At 42.5% G+C, this 22896-nt stretch overlaps 1 protein-coding gene across 2 annotated transcripts in view; it reads right to left on the bottom strand.

Moving 5' to 3' along the window:
- LOC309546357 (uncharacterized protein) overlaps positions 1–22896 on the bottom strand; it is a 72704-nt gene that overhangs the window by 29811 nt on the left and 19997 nt on the right. For both annotated transcript variants that reach the window (XM_082245994.1, XM_082245993.1), the window contains exon 2: positions 6055–6601. In XM_082245994.1, the coding sequence (XP_082102120.1) occupies positions 6055–6592 (538 nt within the window). In that variant the 5' untranslated portion in view covers positions 6593–6601. The remainder of the gene's footprint in view (positions 1–6054; positions 6602–22896) is intronic.

Below are 22896 nucleotides of genomic sequence, written 5' to 3'. Positions count from 1 at the left end.
CCCCCCCCAAAAAAAAAGATATATAGATATATATATATATATATATATATATATATATATATTAAAAAAAAATACTACATCAAGTCAACACACATAAGAAATGCTTTCAATAATCTCAGCATGAGCACAAAGTGGCTTTTTCATTTAGACTAATGGGCCATACACACTATAAGATTTTCTGAAGATTTTTTCCTTTAGATTTACCAAAACCAGATAATATGAAGTCAAACCTAAACATTTTCAATTTGTATGCAATCTGGCAGGCCCTTGCACTACATAGAAAAGGTAAATCTGAAGGAAAAAGTCTTCAGAAAGTCTTATAGTGTGTATGGCCATACATGATCCAATTTTCTTACAATTTTCTGTCCAATTTTTTTGAAATTTACCTTCCAAGTATGTAGTACAAAGGCCTGCCTAATTGGATACAAGTGAAAGTGTTGTTTAGCTTTGACATAACATTATGTGGTTTGTGGTTAATCTATCAGAAAATTGTACAACAAAAATTGAACATGTATGGCCATACACACTATAAGATTTTCTGAAGACCTTTTCCTTCAGATTTACCTTTTCTATGTAGTGCAAGGGCCTGCCAGATTGCATACAAATTGAAAGTGTTTAGGTTTGACCTCATATTATCTGGTTTTGGTAAATCTAAAGGAAAAAGTCTTCAGAAAATCTTATAGTGTGTATGGCCCATTAGGCGGGCCATACATGTTCAACTTTTGTTGTACAATTTTCTGGTAGATCTACCACAAACCACATAATGTGAGGTCAAAGCTAAACACATTCACTTGTATCTAATTAGGCAGGCCTTTGTACTACATACTTGAAGGTAAATTTCAAGAAAATTGGACAGAAAATTGTAAGAAAATTGGAACATGTATGGCCAGCCTTAGTCTAAATGAAAAAGCCACTTTGTGCTCATGCTGAGATTATTGAAAGCATTTCTTATGTGTGTTGACTTGTAAGAAACTTGGTTCATGGATTGCCAGCCAAAGACTCATTCATTAGTGAACTGGTGATTTTGGTTTAGGAACCAACAGACCCAATTAATTACTTTGCTGGGCGTTTCCTATACTGGGTGGGTGTAGTTTAACCAAGGTTATATAATGGGATGTATAAGAGCATAGCATTTGGCCTGTGGCAGGGCCACATGTCTTTATGTCCGAATTTGCTTTTGGGGGTGAGGGGGGGTTTTCTGGCATGCCTAATGACCCATATTGCAGTAAGTGTATTTTGTTGGATGAATACTTTTCATGCTCTAAATGTTTTGTATAGTTTTTGCAAAGTGTGTCTTTATGTAATATAGCTATACATGTGTTTTTTTTTTATATTCATGCCTCTGTGTAGCTGTATGTTCTACTGATTTGATGGTATTTAAATAGAAAGGCAGGCTCATGCAAACAATAAACATAAAAGTATGTTTTATGCTTAATACTAAGGTGTCTACAACTTATTTTGCTTGACTTTTGGATATTGTAAGCTCTATCTATCCATCATATGTTGTATCTTTGCACTGTAATTTGAATAAAATTACTTGATTTGGGGGTTTTGGGGGGGGGGGGGCATTTCACATTTCACATGCCTGCTTGAGTGATTACTGATGTTTTATACATGTTCAATACAGCTTATTCATTTGTACACAGCTCCTGGTTTTTTGTTTTCTTTTCTTCATATTTGTCTGGATGTAATTCAGATATCTTTTGTGTCTATTGAATGTAATCCATTTCTTGTATTTTTTGTGTGTGCAATGGCAGTACAGTATGAACATGGGTAGGGTTTCTCCCTTTACTCCAGCGAAGTGTGTATGGGGGGAGGTGTGTGTGTGTGTGTGGGGTGGAGGTGTGTGTGTGTGTGTGTGTGTGGGGGGGGGGGTTGGAGGTGTGTGTGTGTGTGTGTGGGGGGGGGGTGGAGGTGTGTGGGGGGGGTGGAGGTAGGTGTGTGGGGGGGGGGGTGGAGGTGTGTGTGTGGGTGGGGGGTGAGGTTTGTGTGTGTGTGTGTATATGGGGGGGAGGTGTGTGTGTGTAGGGGGGGGGGAGTTGTGTGTGTGTGGGGGGGGGGAGGTGTGTGTGTGGGGGGGGGAGGTGTGTGTGTGTGTGGGGGGGGGAGGTGTGTGTGTGTGTGTGTGGGGGGGAGGTGTGTGTGGGGGGGAGGTGTGTGTGTGTGGGGGGAGGTGTGTGTGTGGTGGGGGGGAGGTGTGTGTGTGTGTGTGGGGGGGGAGGTGTGTGTGTGTGGGGGGGGGGGAGGTGTGTGTGGGGGGGGGGGAGGTGTGTGTGTGTGTGTGGGGGGGAGAAGTGTTAGAAATAATTAAAGTGTGTATGTATATATTTAGCTAAAAATATATATAAATTAAGGAATAATACAAAATTTCCATTCAGCCTCTGTGGATGAATGTAACCAAAACATTTAATAAAAAATCACTAAAAATGATTACTAAATAAAAGATTGCTACAGCACTCACTCACCTTTTTAGTTGGCCTAGGTCAGTGATGAGGAACCTTGGCAACACAGGTGTTTTGTAACATTTCCCATGATGCTCACCTACACTGCAGAGTACATAAGCATTATGGGAAATGTAGGGCAAAAAACGTCTGTGTGCGCCATTTTTAAAATAAAGCAAAATCTCTTTACAATAAATTGCAAATGGCACATTGGCATTCACCCTGGACCAGACATGACACCGAATTGGCTTGCACACATTCCAGCAAGTGGTCACAATCAACTGGCTAATCATGGTGAGGGCCACTTTCAGCTGTGAAGAAATGGCATTCATATGCTAAGTAAGTGTGTGTGTGTGTGTGGGGGGGGGGGGGTCTGTGCTTGTAATCAGAGCATTGATTACCAGTGCAGACCCTTGGGGGATGCAACTAGAGCCACCAGGGATGCCCACCCATGCCACCATTGATGCCAATCAGTGCTCAGGGAACCTGTTAGTGCCCTCCTCATCAGTGCTGCCCATCATTACCATCTATCAGTGCTGCCCACCAGTGGCAATCATTGCCCATCAGTGCCACCTATAAATGCTGCATATCAGTGCCGCCTATCAGTGTCTATCAGTGCTGCATATTAGTGTCTCATCAGTGCCTTCCAGCACAGCCTCATCAATGCTCGTCAGTGCAACAAAAAACATATTGATTTACCAAATTTTATTACATAAACAAAAACCCCTTTTTTTTTGGGGTCAAACATTTAGGTCTTCTTTTTGCCAATAAAAAAAAAACCTTGCAGTGATCAAATACCACCAAAAGAAAGCACTATTTTTTATGAAAATATGACCGCACAATTGTCATTCAAAATGCCACAGTATAAAAAGCTGAAAATTGGCCTGGGCGGGAAGGGGTGTAACTGCCCTGTAAGGAAGTGGTTAACTATTGAAACATGGGAATAAATATTCCAGGGGTAATCATGCTCAGCTCAATGGTTTAGTGGTTAGTGTTCCTGGCTATAAACATTGAAAGCATGAGTTCAAATCCCAAGTGTGCCATCACCTCCTTAAATTTTAGACAGCTGTAAATAAATACTGAAACTTGGCAAATGCATAATTGCACCCTGCACATATGCATGTCTGTTTCTTGAATATACATGGCCATTGACATGCAATTTTAGGTGATGTAGCCAATGTATTACTATGTGGCCAAAAAAAATAATGACACACAACTGTGAGCACACAGGATGTTATCATGGTTGGGCCTTGAACTCATGACCTAGCAATCTTTGGCTATGAGCTTAGCCCACTACACCAAAGTGCTGAATATAATCAGACATGCCTGAAAGTTTCAGATGAATAAAGAATGAAGACTGCTAATTAGACAGCTGCGTAGTCTGCTATTAGTAAATCTAAAGGTTAAAACACATAAAATACATAACTATATCTTAAAATTAAAATAAACCATAATAGATGACATTGCTGTGTAATAGTGATTCAGAATAGACAAATTTCCTTTTATGAAAAACACAACGGGAATTTGGTTAACTCCAAACTCAAATTCAGCCTAAGTTAACTCCAAACCAGAATTCAGTCTAAGTTAACTCCAACTCCGAATTCACTAAAGCACCTAGTTGAAGGTTTAACTCCAGCCACTTACCTAATTAGGATGCAATGAGTTTAGGCTGGAGTTATTTCTGGAGAAGTGAGCAGCTCTACTCCAAACTTATACTGAATTAGGCCCTGTGTGTGTAGCAGAGGTAACTCAGCAAAAGAGGCAACATTTCTGCAGTCATAATGCTGCACAATACAAATCCTCTAAAATATGCTTTCTATATTAGAAAGTATATTATAAGTGTATAATATACTGCACACCAAACAGTAGTACACCTATACCAGTCCTTAAAAGGACTTTTGTGGACCTATTAGCTAGCGATTTGTGTCACTAACAGTCTGTCCCTGCTCCACACAGCAACCTCTCCCTACAATGACAAAAGACAGAATGTAAAATGGCAGCCAGATCAGGTCTATTTATAAGGTGGGGGTATGTCCATGTGTTGAAATGTCTCAATTGGCTGTCCTGTACCACCTGATGGATGTGTCATGGGTCAAAGTTCTTCACAATGTAAAAGAATATGGCGGTCGTGAATATCGCCATATGTTCGCATGTTTGGCGAACAGCGAACGAGCAAAGTTCGCTGCGAACCGACCGCTGGGTGAACCGCAAGGCCATCTCTACTCTTAGCCCCACAGACATTTACTATGTGGGCACATGAAAAACACGCGTTTTTCCATGTTTTTTCAGGTACCCTTTTTGAAGTCTATGAGGCCAAAAATGTAAATATTTGCATGAATAGAAGCTTCTGTACTGAATTGCCACTATTTAAAATAATGCAGCGTTCACTGTAAATAATTTTGTCGCTTCAAGCAATCTGTACATAAGCCAAGTGATTTTTGCTTTTGCACTTGATTGCACCCTTTGTTTCTTCAGTTAGTTAATTCAGGTAATTCAGTTAGTTAATTCCCAAAACATTATGCGGTTGTTTTACTAAAACTGTGCAAAGTTATTTTCCAAAACATATGCGCTTTATAACAGGTTAGCGCAATCAGGGCCACCGATCCTCCTGTAGGGGGCCTGGGCACACAGGGGGGCTCTGATGGCAGGGGGTTCAGTGTGGGGTGGGTGGGCAGTAGCTGAAAGCTGGGTTCTCCCCTTCTACCTCCTGCAGGCCTTCAGCTGCAGGGGGAGACAGAGACACAGATATTGTTTTGATATTTTCAGGAGAGGGAGGGGGGCTGTCGGGAAAGCGGTACGGGGTCCTGTGATTTCTAACAACAGCCTTGCTCACAATGTATCTCAGTGGGCCCATATCTAACATGTCTGTGTTTTTCTCATTTTTGGTGCAATAGTGTTTTGCATTTGCCAGTGTTTCCCAAACAGTATAGATGATTTATCACAAATACTGACTGCCATTTAAAGCAGAGTTCTGGCCTCAAAAACATTTTTAACCTAAAATAACCCCCCTAATCCTAAGCTATCCCCAATTACACTAATACTATTCCCACATTACAGTAGAGTACAGTAAATGAATATAGATAAATATCTTCCCCTTAAATTGATTGAAGAGCACGGCCATCTCCGGTGTGGGCATCTGAAGCCGCTGTGTCCCCCCCCTGTGTCCTTCTTCCTGGTTTCAGCCATCCAGAATGCCGATCGCAATCTCGCGCATGCGCTGTAGATTTTGATCGGCAATCAGAGTAGCAGCTGGCCATTCCCATTGCATCCTGGGATTGATGATGCTCATCTCCCAGGATGCAATGCAAAGGAGGAAGTGACGTCGGGGGCCATGGCCGCATAAGGAGGAAGAGGAAGGAAGGTAAGTTCATTTTTATTAAAAACAAGGTACAGTAAGTGAAAAAAAAATATGAATTATCCAATTCTTTTTCAGGTTTTTGTTACTCTACCTGATGCTGCAAAGGTTTTTTTTTTTTTAGGGTGGAACTCCGCTTTAAAGACTGTATGATCAATTCTTATATTGGTTTGCCCAAACACACTATCATAGCTGCACTTTTAATGGCTCCACTCTCCAAATATGATAAAAGTGACTTAATAAAAATAATATGCCTACCTGAAAATGCTGTGGTGGCAGTACCATTGGGATTTGTTTCAGTTCCATTGCCTTGGGGAGTTTGTTCAGTCTGGGTTGGAAGTGATGTTGATACAAACAGTGATGTTGATACAACCCCAGACGTTGTTGTGTTATATGTTTGATTATTAGTGCTGGAAGAAGGTCCAGTCAAAAGAACAGTGCTAGATGAAGATGATGTTGCAGTGGTTTTTAAAGTTGAAGGTCCAGATACATTCACAGTACTCTGAGTGGTGGCAGCAGCTGTGGATGTAGAAATTTGTGGTGGCTTTGAAGCATTAAGTGCTGTGGTGTTTGTCTTGCTGAAAGTTGTGTTGGTTACATCCAAGTCAGTAGACAGAGTTGTGTCTGCACTATGAGTAGAAGTGCTAATTAGTGACTTCTCTGTAGTTAAAGTCTCAGAATGGTTCCAAGTTGATGTGAACTCAGTTGTCGTGATTGCGGCATTACAAACCAGGAAGAAGCAAACGGTGATACCCAAAAATGCACACATTGTTCTTGCGGCCATTATATCCAGCATAGTAATACCCTTTAGAACAAAAATACAAGCGCATTTTAGTAAAGATTACGTGCTTCAATTTAATGACATATTACAAATGTAGAGTAATATATTGTACATATTTCTTTATCTATTATGGAAGTGGGGATCAACTTCTTGATATAGGTGGTCTCAAGTTCTGTCCCATATAATTACCAAAGGGCTGTACATAATATTCTGTGAATGTAATGCTATAGAAAGGTGTCAGAGACTGCAGATTTGCAACAGGAGGTGGTCCACGCCTATATGCACAGTGAAAAAAAAACAAAACTCTGCTTTTACAGGCATCCAGCATATTTTTTTTATGTCTCTAAATACAGCTCAACGTTAGCCTATGTGCCCATGCAGGTTAGCAGTTTAGATCCACAATTGAAGAGTATTTGAAGAGCATCATTTAGAGGCATAAAAAAAGCTGTATTCAGAGCAGAGTTTATGAGCATAATTTGCAGGTGATGCACCTAAACATGCTTATAAGTGACTAAACACACATTTGTGTGCGTACATTTATCCCAGTGGCTAAAATAAATTAATATTCTAACAAATGGAATAGGTTTACGCTCATTTGCTTCTAAACTCTATACGCCCATAAATTTGCATAATTTCACACCAAAACAAGCATTTTTTCACTTGACTTTTTTGCAATCTACTGGCAGAAAGAGCCAGCATAGATAGAGTTTTTAATTTTTTTTATTCCTGTGCTAGAATGACACTGCTTCTCCTCCATAGATAATGTATGGTGAGTGAGCATTGCCACCCTAGGTCAGGTAATGTGTTAGAGGCTGTTTGATTATGACTCTGATCCTCGTCTTCTTTTACTGTCTCCAAAAAATTACCTGATATTTACAAAGCCAGGGGACAGGCTGCACATGCTCAGTTTGGTGTGTATTGCTAGAGAGTTTTTTTTTTTCTTGGGTGAGTGCATGTGATTAGCACAGGGCCAATCAGCACTGTCCAGACATGTCCAGACAGGGGTTAAGGGAGAATAAAAACTCTTCCTGCAAGGTTTACTAAGAACAGATACAAGTCACAAGGCTGCTATATACTGCTGATGAGAAAAGGCTATGAGAAACAACATACCTGTACGTCCCATCTTCTTCCTGGTCTAAGGAGCACGTGCGCCACCGGATGCGATGCCCCCCGGGACCTGTTGATCTTTCCCGAGAGATGCAGAATGGTGGTCTGCCTATGTAAACAAGGCAGATCGCCATTCTGTCAGGAGAGAAGAAAGAGATCTTGTGTTTCTGCTAAACAAGAACACAGATCTCTGTCTTCCCCCAGTCAGGCTATCTCCCACACAGTTCGCAAGCATCCCTTTAATCACCCCTGATGTTACCCCTTCCCTGCCAGTGTCATTAGTACAGTAACCGTGCATACTTTTAACACTGATAAATGTAATAATGTCACTGGTCACCAAAAAATTGTCAGAAGTGTCAGGTGTGCGATTTGTCCATTTTTTTATTGGATGTGTTTTATAGCAGAAAGTAAAAAATGGTTTTGTTTTTAGTGCAAAAAGTAAAAAAAATAAAAAAAAAACAGATGGGATTAAATACCACCAAAAGAAAGCTCTATTTGTGGGGAAAAAAGGATATTAATTTTATTTGGGTACAGCATTGCAAAACCACGCAATTGTCAGTTAAAATAATGCAGTGCCGTATCACAAAACATGCCCTGGTCATTAAGGGAGTTTATTAAAACCTTCCGGAGCTGAAGTGGTTAAGATATCAGTATATAGGCATTGTAAATTCATACTAAAATTTTTTTTGACAACATCACTTTTTTATAAACTTTAGTGAAACCCAAAGGCCCCATGCACACAGGGCATCAGAAAAAAGGAGCTGCAGAGCCACTTCTAATGCCAGGAAAAAGCAGCTGTAAAAACGTGCTTTTAGTAGCTTTTCCTATTGGCGTTATTGCACGTTTGGCCCGTTGGCTTTTAGCAGCGTTTTTCTGCCTCCATTCAAAATCAATGGTTGCCTAGGAGCCGTCTTGATATGGCTTTCAGCCTATTGATTTGAATGGAAGTCACATCACAAGTCATCTGTGACATAAGGGGGCAGGGTCTCCGGGTGACGTCACCGGGAGGCCACGCCCCTAATGGCTATATAACAAGCTGCATAGACCGGAGCTGGCATAATCACTGGAGACATCTTCAAAGGAGGACCAGAGGGAGAAGACAGAGGGAGAAGATCGGAGGGGAGAAGACCAGAGGGAGAAGATCGGAGGGGAGAAGACATACTTGCCAACTGTCCCTTTTTTCCAGGGACAGTCCCTGCAAATAGCCTGTCCCAGGTAATTTATATTGTCCCTGGAAGCGCCTGTTAATCAGGCTGCCCATAAATGTTACGCAGAAGTAGCGCAGCTGAATGGGAGACTTATTCAAACTGTGGCCTTAAGTTTGAAATTCCCTTTTTTAATCTCCTGTAATTCTCTCTATATTGAGTAGACTCTATAATCTGATAAATAGGCGAGATTAATTATGCAGAGTGGGCGGAGCTTCAGGGAAGTGGGTGTGGTAATTGATAGCTGTGCTGCAAAGTGTCCCTGGAATTTTTTTTTAAATGTTGGCAACTATGAGAAGATCGGAGGAAGATTGGAGGAAGATATTTAATAAAGCATCTCAAAACTGTCTCGTCATTATTTACATACACTTCCTTTTTTTTGGGGTGAATGGGTAGGGGTACAATGTACCCCATACTCATTCACATAGGGAGGGAGTCCAGGATCTTGTTAAAGGGGGCTTCCAGATTCCGATAATTCCCCTGCCCACAGACCCCCACAACCACCGCTCAGGGTTGTCGGGAAGAGGCCCTAGTCTGCAACAACATGGGGACAAGGTGCTTTGGGGTGGGGGGTGCAGAGCTCTCACTCGTCCCCTCCCCTTTCCTGACCTGCGAGGCTGCATGCTTGGATAAGGGTCTGGTATGGATTTTGGGGGGACCCCATGCCGTTTTTTCGTCGTGGGGCTCCCCTCAAAATCCATACCAGACCCGAAGGGTCTGGTTTGGTACCTGGGGGGGGGGGACCCCCACGCTGTTTTTTTTCCCATTTTGGCGTGGAGTTCCCCCTCAAGATTCTCAGAGCGCAAGTCACACCACAAGTCGGATCATCCTGATCTGACTTGCGTTAAGGCGACTTCCATTCAAATCAATAGGCTCCCATAGGAAAACCATTGATTTTCACATTAAAAAAAAAAAAAAAAAACCGTATAACATGGCTTAACGCTGTATAAGCAACGTTAAGCAGCCTTTAGCAGCGTCAGACATTTTTACAGCTCTGACGCAGGTCATCAGGACGCACAGGCCCTGGGTTTTTTTTGCGGCTTAATAACGCCTATGCCACTTGGAGCTCCTAAAAGCCTGTGTGTGCATGAGGCCATAGAATAACATGGTAAGGCGTTTTTAAGCTGCAAAAAAAAAAAAAACATCTGACGCTCCTAAAAGCAGCTGCAAAAACACCCTGTGTGCATGGGGCGAAAAAATAAATAGTAAAACAGGTAAAAAAAAAAAAAAAGGCTGTAGCACTGCTGAGTGCCACAAGATGGCCTCAGAGAGTTATCTAGAATGTTTAGAGCAGCACAAATAAATACTTGTGCAATTATATTCTCTCCCTTTTCTCGCTGTTTCAGCCTGCCCCCCTGTCTCAAATTCTTTCAATCCCACCCCAGCCCCCAAGCCACCTGCTATTTACTTTTTCTCCATCTTTCTTATCTTTCACCTCCTTTCTTTCCCGTTCTCTCTCTCTTCCCTTCTCTATTGCTCTCTCCTCCTTCTGTCTCCCACTTTCCCCCCTACACTCTTCTTTTATGCTCTCTCTCTCCCTCTCTTTCTCTTCAACTTCACTTTTCCCCTCTCTTTCACTCCCCCTCTCTCAGCAGCCTTCTCTCTCTCCCTCCCTCCGCCTCTCTCTATTCCCTTTTCTCTTACCTCCACTCTCTTCCCCTTCTTTTTCTATCTTGGCCCCCCCCCCCAACTCACTTCCCCTTTCTCCCGCATTATCTTTCCCTCTTCCTTTCCATTTCCCCCCACTCTCTTTTCCTTTTCCTCCCCCTCTTTCCCCCCTCTATCTTTCCCCCCCCTCAATCTCTTCTTCCCCCTCTCTATCATTCCCTCCCCCTCCCTCTTTTACCAGTCCCCTCTCTCCCTCTATCTATTATCTTATCTATCTCCCTCTTTCTCTCTATAGATTTTTGTCTGTCGTGTTCATACCGGAATACAGTGTTCCTCTGCGTTCCAGAGATGTGTGATATTACATACCTTTTAACCATCCCAGACTCGCTGGGACCGTCCTGGGATTTGATTTAAATCCCAGTGTCCCGCGAGTCTGGGCTAATTCCTGGAACCCAGTGACAGAACACATTCCAGCACTTGGCTACACTATCCTGCCTAAAATGGAAGCGCTTGCACAGGCTTCTGGGACACCTAATGCCACACCTCTTACGGGGTGCCTGAGGTCCCACACGCCCGCAACAACTGGATCTCTATGGCAGCAGGCATTGGACTACACTGTACCGCCTCCTCTTCGGCTCTGACATTTTACGTACAGAGGCTGGAAGGCGGGACCGCGGAGGAGGGACATTGCTCTGCAACATCAGGTTTATCCTGCAGAGCAGGGGAGCATGGTGACCAGGAAGGAGGGGTGGGGCGGTGGGGGGCACCATGGGCAGGTAACAACCACGCATGCTTCTAGGACTTTTTTAAGTTGGGGAGGGGGAGGTGGTTAGAGAATATGTGCTAGGGGGTGCTTTGGGAAGGGAGAAGACTGGTGCCAGAAGGAGGGGGGCAGATTTGAAGTTCCACCCCTCCCAGCACAATTCCTCTCCCCGCCTAAAGGACCCCCTAGCACATATCCTCTAACCACCACCCCCCCCCCCTCACGCCCAAATCAAAGAGATACCAACTGACATAGATTGGGAAATTGCAGCATCTGGGACCCCAGGCATCCTGCAAGAAATGCAGGACAGTTGTCCCAGGTGTCCAGGCTAGCACTCCCCTGCCAAGTGGGTTAATGGAGCCGAGTGCCAAAGTTTGTTCTGACATTGGGCCCTGGGACTCAGCCAAGAATTACAGGACGCAGGGATTTTGTTCAAACGGTAGGAACGGTATTATGTGTAGTGCCGGAGCTTTGGGCTTTGCTGTGTGGAATTGTGTGTGTAGTGCCAAATTGTGTGAGTTTGTGTGTGTCCCATTTTTTCTAATGCTCCATACTATGCATACCACTATCTCATAGGTCTTCCACTGCTGATCAAGACAGGTCTGCTCCGGCCAGTGGCTGTATTATTGTATCTAAATCTATCACATAATGACATCAGTCACTGTTCAGAATCTCCCTCCAACTGTCATACTGACTGGTATCACTAATTACAGTATATAACATGTTACAACAACCTGCCGTATCTAATAATATCTCATAACCATCACTGTAAATAAATTGTCACCAAGCAACAGAAGTATTTCTGTTTGGCCACAGAAGATCAGGCACCAGCTATCCAAGGGACATCTAAAGGGTCTCTGCATGTTCCTTGTTTTTAAAGCTCACCAAAAACATGCAACATATAAAGAAGCGCCCAATAAGAATTATTATCTATCCATTTATTGCACTTTTATACTTTTCATGAACTTCTAAGAACATAATGTAAGGTTATCCTGGACTTCCTGGGGCCATCATAGGATGCAATTGGATTATCTCCTTGATTTCAGTGTTGCTTTTTTCTTATCTTTTTAAAGACCAGGCCCTTTTCTGATACATTGTGTTAACAAATAAAAAATCTGTATTTTTTGCTAAAAATTTACTTAGAACACCCAAACATTTTATATACAGTATCTCAAAAAAGTGAGTACACCCCTCACATTTCTGTAAATATTTTATTATATCTTTTCATGTGACAACGCTAGAGAAATTACACTTTGCTACAATGTAAAATAGTGAGTATACAGCTTGTATAACAGTGTAAATTTGCTGTCCCCTCAAAATAACTCAACACACGGCCATTAATGTCTAAACCACAGGCAACAAAAATAAGTACACCCCTAAGGGAAAATGTCCAATTTGGGCCTAATTAGCCATTTCCCTCATGTGGCTCTTTAGTGTTACAAGGTCCCAGTTGTGAATAATGAGCAGGTGTGTTAAATTTGGTGTTATCGCTCTCACTCTTTCATACTGGTCACTGGACATTCAATGTGGCAACTCATGAAAAAGAACTCTCTGAAAATCTGAAAAAAAGAATTGTTGCTCTACATAAACATGGCCTAGGCCAGTGGTCCTCAACCCTGGCCTACAGGGCCCACTAACAGGCCAGGTTTGCAAGATAACTGAAATACATTCCAAGTGATATCATTTGCTGCTCAGTGTTTGCAGTATTCTAGTCTGCATCTCCCCAAGGTAATACTTAAAACCTGGCCTGTTAGTGGGCCCTGTAGGCTAGGGTTGAGGACCACTGGCTAGGCCATAAGAAAATTGCCAAGACCCTGAAATTGAGCTGCAGCACGTGGCCAAGGCAATACAGTGGTTTAACAGGACAGGTTCCCTTCAGAACAGGCCTCGCCATGGTCGACCAAATAAGTTGAGTGCACATGCTCAGCGTCATTTCCAGAGGTTGTCTTTGTGAAATAGACATATGAGTGCTGCCAGCATTGCTGCAGAGGTTGAAGGGGTGGGGGGGGGGGGGGGGTCAGCCTGTCAGTGCTCAGACCATACACCACACACTGCATCAAATTGGTCTGCATGGCTGTCGTCCCAGAAGGAAGCCTCTTCTAAAGACGATGCACAAGAAAGCCCGCAAACAGTTTGCTGAAGACAAGTAGACTAAGGACCTGGATTACTGGAGCCATGTCCTGTGGTCTAATGAGACCAAGAAAAACTTGTTTGGTTCAGATGATTTCTAGCATGTGTGGCGGCACCCAGGTGGGGAGTACAAAGACAAGTGTGTCTTGCCTACAGTCAAGAATGGTGGTGGGAGTGTCATGGACTGGGGCTGCATGAGTGCTGTCGGCACATGGGAGCTGCAGTTCATTGAGGGAACCATGATTGTCAACGTGTACTGTGACATACTGAAGCAGAGCATGATCCCCTCCTTTTAGAGACTGGGCCGCAGGGCAGTATTCCAACATGATAACGACCCAAAACACACCTCCAAGATGACCACTGCCTTGCTAAAGAAGTTGAGGACAAAGGTGATGGACTGGCCAAGCATGTCTCCAGACCTAAACCCTATTGAGCATATGTGGGGCATCATCAAACAAGGTGGAGGAGAGCAAGGTCTCTAACATCCACCAGCCCTGTATTGTCGTCATGGAGGAATGGAAGAGGACTGCAGTGGAAACCTATGAAGCTCTGGTGAACTCCATGCCCAAGAAGGTTAAGGCAGTGATGGAAAATAATTTTGACACTTTGGGCCCAATTTGGACATTTTCACTTAGGGATGTACTTACTTTTGTTGCCAGCAGTTTAGACATTAATGACTGTGTGTTGAGTTATTTTGAGGGGAAAGCAAATTTACACTGTTATGCATGCTATACACTCACTACTTTACATTGTAGCAAAGTGTCATTACTTCAGTGTTGTTACATGAAAAGATATAATAAAATATTTACAAAAATGTGAAGGGTGTACTCACTTTTGTGAGATACTTTGTATATATATAAATATATATATATTTTATTATTATTTTTATTTTATTTTTTAGCTGAGGCCCTAGATAAATAAAATGGTGTGTTTTGCTATTTTTTTAATGTAACAAGGTATTTGCACAGTGGTTTTTCATTTTTCAAAAGCAATTTAAAAAAAAAAATACACTTTAATGAATTTTAATGCACATAAACACATTATGATAACCAATTTTCTTTTAAAATAAAAAATATGGTGTTACACCGAGTAAATAGATACCTAACATGTCATGTCATGAAATAGATACCTAACATGTCATGACATGTCATGTCATGTCATGTCATGATTTAAAATTGCACACACTTGTGGAATGGCGACAAGATACAGTATCTCACAAAAGTGAGTACACCCCTCACATTTTTGTAAATATTTTATTATATATTTTCATGTGACAACAATAAAGAAATTACACTTTGCTACAATGTAAAGTAGTGAGTGTACAACTTGTATAACAGTGTAAATTTGTTGTCCCCTCAAAATAACTCAACACACAGCCATTAATGTCTAAACCGCTGGCAACAAAAGTGAGTACACCCCTAAGTAAAAATGTCCAAATTGGGCCCAAATTAGCCAATTTGGACAATTACTGTTACAAGGTCTCAGATGTGAATGGGGAGTAGGTATGTTAAATTTGGTGTTATCGCTCTCACTCTCTCATTCTGGTCACTGGAATTTCAACATGGCACCTCATGGCATAGGACTCTCTGAGGGTCTGAAAAAAAGAATTGTTGCTCTACATAAAGATGGCCTAAGCTATAAGAAGATTGCCAAGACCCTAAAACTGAGCTGCAGCACGATGCCCAAGACCATACAACAGGACAGGTTCCACTCAGAACAGGCCTCGCCATGGTCGACCAAAGAAGTTGAGTGCATGTGCTCAGCGTCATATCCAGAGGTTGTCTTTAGGAAATAGACGTTTGAGTGCTGCCAGCATTGCTGCAGAGGTTGAAGAGGTGGAGGGGGTCAGCCTTTCAGTGCTTAGACCATACACCGCACGCTGCATCAAATTGGTCTGCATGGCTGTCAGTCCAGAAGGAAGCCTCTTCTAAAGATGATGCACAAGCAAGCCCACAAACAGTTTGCTGAAGACAAGCAGACTAAGGACATGGATTACTGGAACCATGTCCTTTGGTCTGATGAGACCAAGATAAACTTATTTGGTTCAGATGGTGTCAAACGTGTGTGGTGGAAACCAGGTGAGGAGTACAAAGACAAGTGTGTCTTGCCTACAGTCAAGCATGGTGGTGGGAGTGTCATGGTCTTGAGCTGCATTAGTGCTGCCAGCACTGGGGAGCTACTCTTCATTGGGGGAACCATGAATGTGAACATGTACTGTGACATACTGAATCAGAGCATGATCCCCTGGGCTGCATGACAGTATTCTAACATGATAACCACCCCAAACACACCTCCAAGACGACCACTGCCTTGCTAAAGAAGCTGAGAGTAAAGGTGATGGACTGGCCAAGCATGTCTCCAGACCTAAACCCCTTTGAGCATATGTGTAGCATCCTAAAACATAAGGTGGAGGAGCGCAACGTCTCTAACATCCACCAGCTCCATGATGTCGTCATGGAGGAGTGGAACAGGACTCCAGTGACAACCTGTGAAGCTTTGGTGAACTCCATGCTCAAGAGGGTTAAGGCAATGCTAGAAAATAATGGTGGCCACACAACATATTGAGACTTTGGGTCCAATTTGGACATTTTAACTTAGGGGTGTACTCACTTTTGTTGCCAGCGGTTTAAACATTAATGGCTGTGTTTTTAGTTATTTTGAGGGGACAGCAAATTTACACTGTTATACAAGCTGTACACTCACTACTTTACATCGTAGCAAAGTGTCATTTCTTCAGTGTTGTCACATGAAAAGATATAATAGAATATTTACAAAAATGTGAGGAGTGTACTCACTTTTGTGTATGTTGCCATAGAAGGTGCTTGAAAAGCCTTTGCGGGTTACCAGTTTAGAGTTAAAGAGGAGGTCCGGTGCTCAACCTTCGCAGCAATACCTCAGATGTGTGGTGTGATCACTGTCCACATATACTCGTACAGGACTGACACATGCGTTTACCTTTATGCACAAGCACGGGGGGACAGGGGGGTTTATAAAAATGTTTTTTTTTTTTTTAAACTGTTTCTTTTTTTTATTAAAAAACTTCTCTTGTAACAGTAATAAGCAATCATAGGTACTCTTTATGGAGAGATCTGTGGTTTATTAGACCTCAGACATCTGCTCTGCCCTAAAAGCATCCAATCACACCAAGATCAGTGTTTTCGGATGCTTTACCCATTTAAAAATTGCACTGTTTACATCCAGGAAACCGGAAGTGATGTCACTCCCTGTTTTCTGTACCACAGAGATCATCGGGGACCTTCTGGGGCTCCATGAAGTCTGTGGTAAGCCAGCAGAATTGCTGGCTTTCATTCCGGGATTGACGCTGGGATGAGAGCTGCTGAGAGGCACCACTGAAAGGTGGTGACCACTCCCACTGCCTGTAAAAGCAATCCAGCGGCTAATTAGCTGCTTGGGTGGCTTTTAAAAATAAACGACCACTGCCTTTAAAAAACGATACTGGGATGATGCCTGTAGCTGTTGGCATTATCCCTTTACAACCACTTAAAGATAAATGACGTACAGGTATGTGATTTGGCTTTGAGTTGTTATATAATGATATTCTATGTCACATGTGTTAGATATTTACTGCCCCAATCCCTTTTTTGCCCACTTTAATCCATAACACATACATACATGAATTAGGAATTTCACACGTACAAAAATACCACAATCAATAACTTGCACTGACTCCAAAAATTACCCTGTTTATAAATAGGCATGTTTGCTCGTTTCTAAGGCCCCTTTCACACAGGCGGACCATTCAGATCCACCAAAAAAACGGGCAGGAGGATGTCCCATGCATCTCTATGGGGCATCAGATGTCAGCGGAGACATGTCCGCTGACATTCGATCCGATCCGTCAAATCTGGACGAATGGAAACCCTATTTTCCATCCATCCAGTGGATTGGATGGGATCGGATTAGAACAGACAGACGGTCCGTTCCCATCCGATTCCCCCATAGAGAACAGTGGGGACCTGACAGCTCTGTCTCCGCACACAGCACGAAGACACAGCTGCCATCCGCCTGCTCAGCGGGGAATCAGCGGATCAATCCCCGCTGAGAAAAACGGAGTCTGCCGACTGACTCCCCTGTGTGAAAGGGGCCTAAATAATACCAATGTTTTGGTACATAACAGCCCTGAATATAAAACAAAATAGCTTTCACAAATGGCTGAATACAGTGCCTTGCGAAAGTATTCGGCCCCTTTGAACTTTGCAACATTTTGCCACATTTCAGGCTTCAAACATAAAGATATAAAACTGTAATTTTTTGTGACGAATCAACAACAAGTGGGACACAATCATGAAGTGGAACGAAATTTATTGGATATTTCAAACTTTGTTAACAAATAAAAAACTGAAAAATTGGGCGCGCAAAATTATTCAGCCCCTTTACTTTCAGTGCAGCAAACTCTCTCCAGAAGTTCAGTGAGGATCTCTGAATGATCCAGTGTTGACCTAAATGACTAATGATGATAAATAGAATCCACCTGTGTGTAATCCAGTCTCCGAATAAATGCACCTGCACTGTGATAGTCTCAGAGGTCCGTTTAAAGCGCAGAGAGCATCATGAAGAACAAGGAACACACCAGGCAGGTCCGAGATACTGTTGTGGAGAAGTTTAAAGCCGGATTTGGATACAAAAAGATTTCCCAAGCTTTAAACATCCCAAGGAGCACTGTGCAAGCGATAATATTGAAATGGAAGGAGTATCAGACCACTGCAAATCTACGAAGACCTGGCCGTCCCTCTAAACTTTCAGCTCATACAAGGAGAAGACTGATCAGAGATGCAGACAAGAGGCCCATGATCACTCTGGATGAACTGCAGAGATCTACAGCTGAGGTGGGAGACTCTGTCCATAGGACAACAATCAGTCGTATACTGCACAAATCTGGCCTTTATGGAAGAGTGGCAAGAAGAAAGCCATTTCTTAAAGATATCCATAAAAAATGTCGTTTAAAGTTTGCCACAAGCCGCCTGGGAGACACACCAAACATGTGGAAGAAGGTGCTCTGTTCAGATGAAACCAAAATCGAACTTTTTGGCAACAATGCAAAACGTTATGTTTGGCGTAAAAGCAACACAGCTCATCACCCTGAACACACCATCCCCACTGTCAAACATGGTGGTGGCAGCATCATGGTTTGGGCCTGCTTTTCTTCAGCAGGGACAGGGAAGATGGTTAAAATTGATGGGAAGATGGATGAAGCCAAATACAGGACCATTCTGGAAGAAAACCTGATGGAGTCTGCAAAAGACCTGAGACTGGGACGGAGAATTGTCTTCCAACAAGACAATGATCCAAAACATAAAGCAAAATCTACAATGGAATGGTTCACAAATAAACATATCCAGGTGTTAGAATGGCCAAGTCAAAGTCCAGACCTGAATCCAATCGAGAATCTGTGGAATGAACTGAAAACTGCTGTTCACAAACGCTCTCCATCCAACCTCACTGAGCTCAAGCTGTTATACAAGGAGGAATGGGAAAAAATTTCAGTCTCTCGATGTGCAAAACTGATAGAGACATACCCCAAGCAACTTACAGCTGTAATCGCAGCAAAAGGTGGCGCTACAAAGTATTAACTTAAGGGGGCTGAATAATTTTGCACGCCCAATTTTTCAGTTTTTTTATTTGTTAAAAAATTTTGAAATATCCAATAAATTTCGTTCCACTTCATGATTGTGTCCCACTTTTTGTTGATTCTTCAAAAAAAATTACAGTTTTATATCTTTATGTTTGAAGCCTGAAATGTGGCAAAAGTTCGCAAAGTACAAGGGGGCTGAATACTTTTGCAATGCACTGTATAAAAATGTATTTTTTTTCTGCTCAGCATTTCAGATTAGTTATAGGAAAGATATCTAAATATTAGGGAGTCCTGTAAGAAGTAGGTGGTTTACGTGGCAAAATGCTTTGCCTTCCTCGTCACGGTGTTATTTGTTTTAGTTGGCTCCTGATTAAATCTATGGGAACTAAGCCAAATATATAAGCTATGACAATGTCGTTGTTTTTAGTTCTGTTACTTCCTAGTCAGCTTGGTTTGAAGCTCACAGATACTAATAGTAAATAATAGCTCCCAGGTTACAGCGTGTTAAGAGTAAAAAAATATTAGGGGATCCAAAAAAAAAAAAAACAGGCCAAATGAGAATAAATCCTATTAAATATATCCTTCTAGTTACAGTATAACCTGTGTTATATACTAATTTCTATTTATTATTGATTCTATATGCCTAATACTCCGTTTTATATTTATTCTAGCTGCCCTGTTTCTTAAGCCCACCTTGTCCCCTCTACTACTCTAAAAGGATTAAATTTCAACAGTAGTAGATTTCTTCATATTTCTAGAGATGTCTTTAATTATATCATGTGATGAAAATACCAGAAACCATTTTTTTTTTTGTCTAACTCAAAGCAATTGAATTACACGTACAATCCATTTCAATTGTTAATTGGTACCTTACACATCTCACCTGTAGCAACAGTGGCTTAATGATAATGATATATTGCAGTAGATGGTGTTGCGTCAGAGAAGTCAATAAAAAAACCTTGTAATAGCCTCTCCAGAGTACACTACTTGATTTTGAAACATGGCAGTGACTGATATTTCCATTTCGGAACTAATACTTAGGCCCCTTTCACACGGGCTTTCCGATCCAATCCGCCTGTGAGTTTTTCCTGGCGGACCAGATCAGATGCCTTATGCATTCCTATGTACATCTCCGTTGACACCCGCTGCAATCCTATCCAATCCTGTCCGTGAAATCCGGAAGGATGGAAAACCTATTTTCCATCCGTCTGGAGGATCGGATCGGATGAGAATGGACAGGCAGTCCATTCTCATCCGATCTCCCCATAGAGGACAGCGGGGATCTGACAGCTCTGTCTCTGCACACAGAGCGGAGACAGAGCTATCATCCGCCTGCTCAGCGGGGATCGGCAGATCGATCCCCGCTGAGCAGAACGGACTCCGTTGGGCGCACCACCCGTGTGAATGGAGCCTTAGAATAATACTGCTTCTTTGATAAGCAGTATTATACTGAATAACATTTAAATACCTCCAGTAAGACAATAAACACAGTTGTAAGCAAGGCATATCGATGTAGAGCCAACCTTAGGGTAAGGTGACCCAGATCTGCTCTGCTCATTCTACTTGTAACCAGCTTGAATCTAAAATAACCTTGTACACAGAAAGTTTTGAGGGCATTATGGTGTTATTTACAAAGTGAAGAGCTGGGGGCCCCCCTATGTAAAATTTGAAGGTGTTACTAAAAGTATACCTTCTGCTTCTGTTACAGTTTTTAAATAGTATAAGACGATTTCCAAGTGTGGATATTTTTACAAAATTGCATTGGTTCAGCTTGGACCAATGTGTAGCTATGCATATACCATGCCTGTGGGATCCCTCTATTAGCTGGAAATCACTGTAGTGGACACCACCATTATAGTGATCTCCACCAGTTTCCAGGTCCCTCACTGATTGACTGCCCTGCTGCATTCCAAACACAGGAATTTGGCTGCTTGGCATGGGCTCCATTAGGAGGTCACTTTGCATTTTCTCAACTAATGCACAGGGTTCTCTGACTGGATGAGGTGGAAAGGTGGGGATTTGATGTCATGCTCTCTACATTGTCAATCAGAGAATGCTTTGCATTCTTTGAGAAAATGAAAAGTAATCTCCAAATTACACTCTTGCCAGGCAGCTAACCTCCCGTGTTCACAATGCAGCATGGAAGTTGCTTGGCACAGGACCTAGAAGCTAGCAGAGAACTCTGTACTGGGGATCCCACAGGTATAGTCTCTTTATAGTTACATTGGGCCAAGCTGAAAGTTGTAAAAATATCTACAGTATCTCACAAAAGTGAGTACACTCCTCTCATTTTTGTAAATGTTTTATTATATCTTTTCATGTGACAACACTAAAGAAATGACACTTTGCTACAGTGTAAAGTAGTGAGTGTGCAGCCTAAATTACTCAACACACAGCCATTAATGTCTAAACCGTTGGCAACAAAAGTGAGTACACCCCTAAGTGGAAATGTCCAAATTGGGCCAAAAGTGTCAATATTTTGTGTGGCCACCATTATTTTCCAGCACTGCCCTAACCCTCTTTGGCATGGAGTTCATTAGAGCTTCACAGGTTGCCACTGGAGTCCTCTTCCACTCCTCCATGACGACATCACGAACCTGGTGGAGGTTAGAGACCTTGTGCTCCTCCACCTTCCTTTTGAGGATGCCCCACAAATGCTCAATAGGGTTTAGGTCTGGAGACATGCTTGGCTAGTCCATCACCTTTACCCACAGCTTCTTTAGCAAGGCAGTGGTCGTCTTGGAGGTGTGTTTGGGGTCGTTATCATGTTGGAATACTGCCCTGCGGCTCAGTCTCTGAAGGGAGGGGATCATGCTCTGCATCAGTATGTCACAGTACATGTTGGCATTCATGGTTCCCTCAACGAACTGTAGATCCCCAGTGCTGGCAGCACTCATGCAGCCCCAGACCATGACGCTCTTACCACCATGCTTGACTGTGGGCAAGACACACTTTTCTTTGTACTCCTCACCTGGTTGCCACCACACACGCTTGACACCATCTGAACCAAATACGTTTATCTTAGTCTCATGAGACCACAGGACATGGTTCCATTAATCCATGTCCTTCGTCTGCTTGTCTTCAGCAAACTGTTTGCGGGCTTTCTTGTGCATCAACTTTAGAAAAGGCTTCCTTCTGGGATGACAGCCATGCAGTGCGGCGTATGGTCTGAGCACTGACAGACTGACCCCCCCACCCCTTTACCTCTGCAACAATGCTGGCAGCACTCATAAGTCTATTTCCCAAAGACAACCTCTGGATATGACGCTGAATATGTGCACTCAATTTCTATGGTCGACCATGGCGAGGCCTGTTCTGAGTGCAACCTGTCCTTGTAAACTGCTGTATGATCTTGGCATGACACCGGGGTTTAAATGGGCCCAATTTGGACATTTTCACTTAGGGGTGTACTCACTTTTGTTGCCAGCGGTTTAGACATTGTTGGCTTTGTGTGTTGAGTTATTTTAAGGGGACAGCAAATTGACACTGTTATACAAGCTGTACACTAACTAATTTACATTGTAGCAAAATGTCATTTCTTCAGTGTTGTCACATGAAAAGATATAATAAAATATTTACAAAAATGTGGGGGGTGTTCTCACTTTTGTGAGATACTGTATACTTGGAATTCTTCCATAAAAGGTGAAAGTGTACCTCTGCAACACAATTGATAAACAGACAGGTTACATATCTACGATATATAATGTATTGCATGATGATTTTACTAAACTGCCTTATATGACCTGCTGGGAAGCAGATTTGGGGGAGGAACTAGACAGGGCGGAATGGAACAAGTTGGCACAGCTGAATTCGAAATCCTTGATTAACACGTCTTTGATAGAAGCCAACTATAAAGTCTTCTTGAGGTGGTACATGGTCCCGGTCAGATTGGCGGCAGCGGTCAGAGAGGCGT

Source organism: Pelophylax lessonae (genome assembly GCF_965119305.1).
Source record: "Pelophylax lessonae genome assembly, chromosome: 2".
NCBI classification, from domain to species: Eukaryota; Metazoa; Chordata; class Amphibia; order Anura; family Ranidae; genus Pelophylax; species Pelophylax lessonae.
This window is presented reverse-complemented; position numbering and strand designations above follow the sequence as displayed.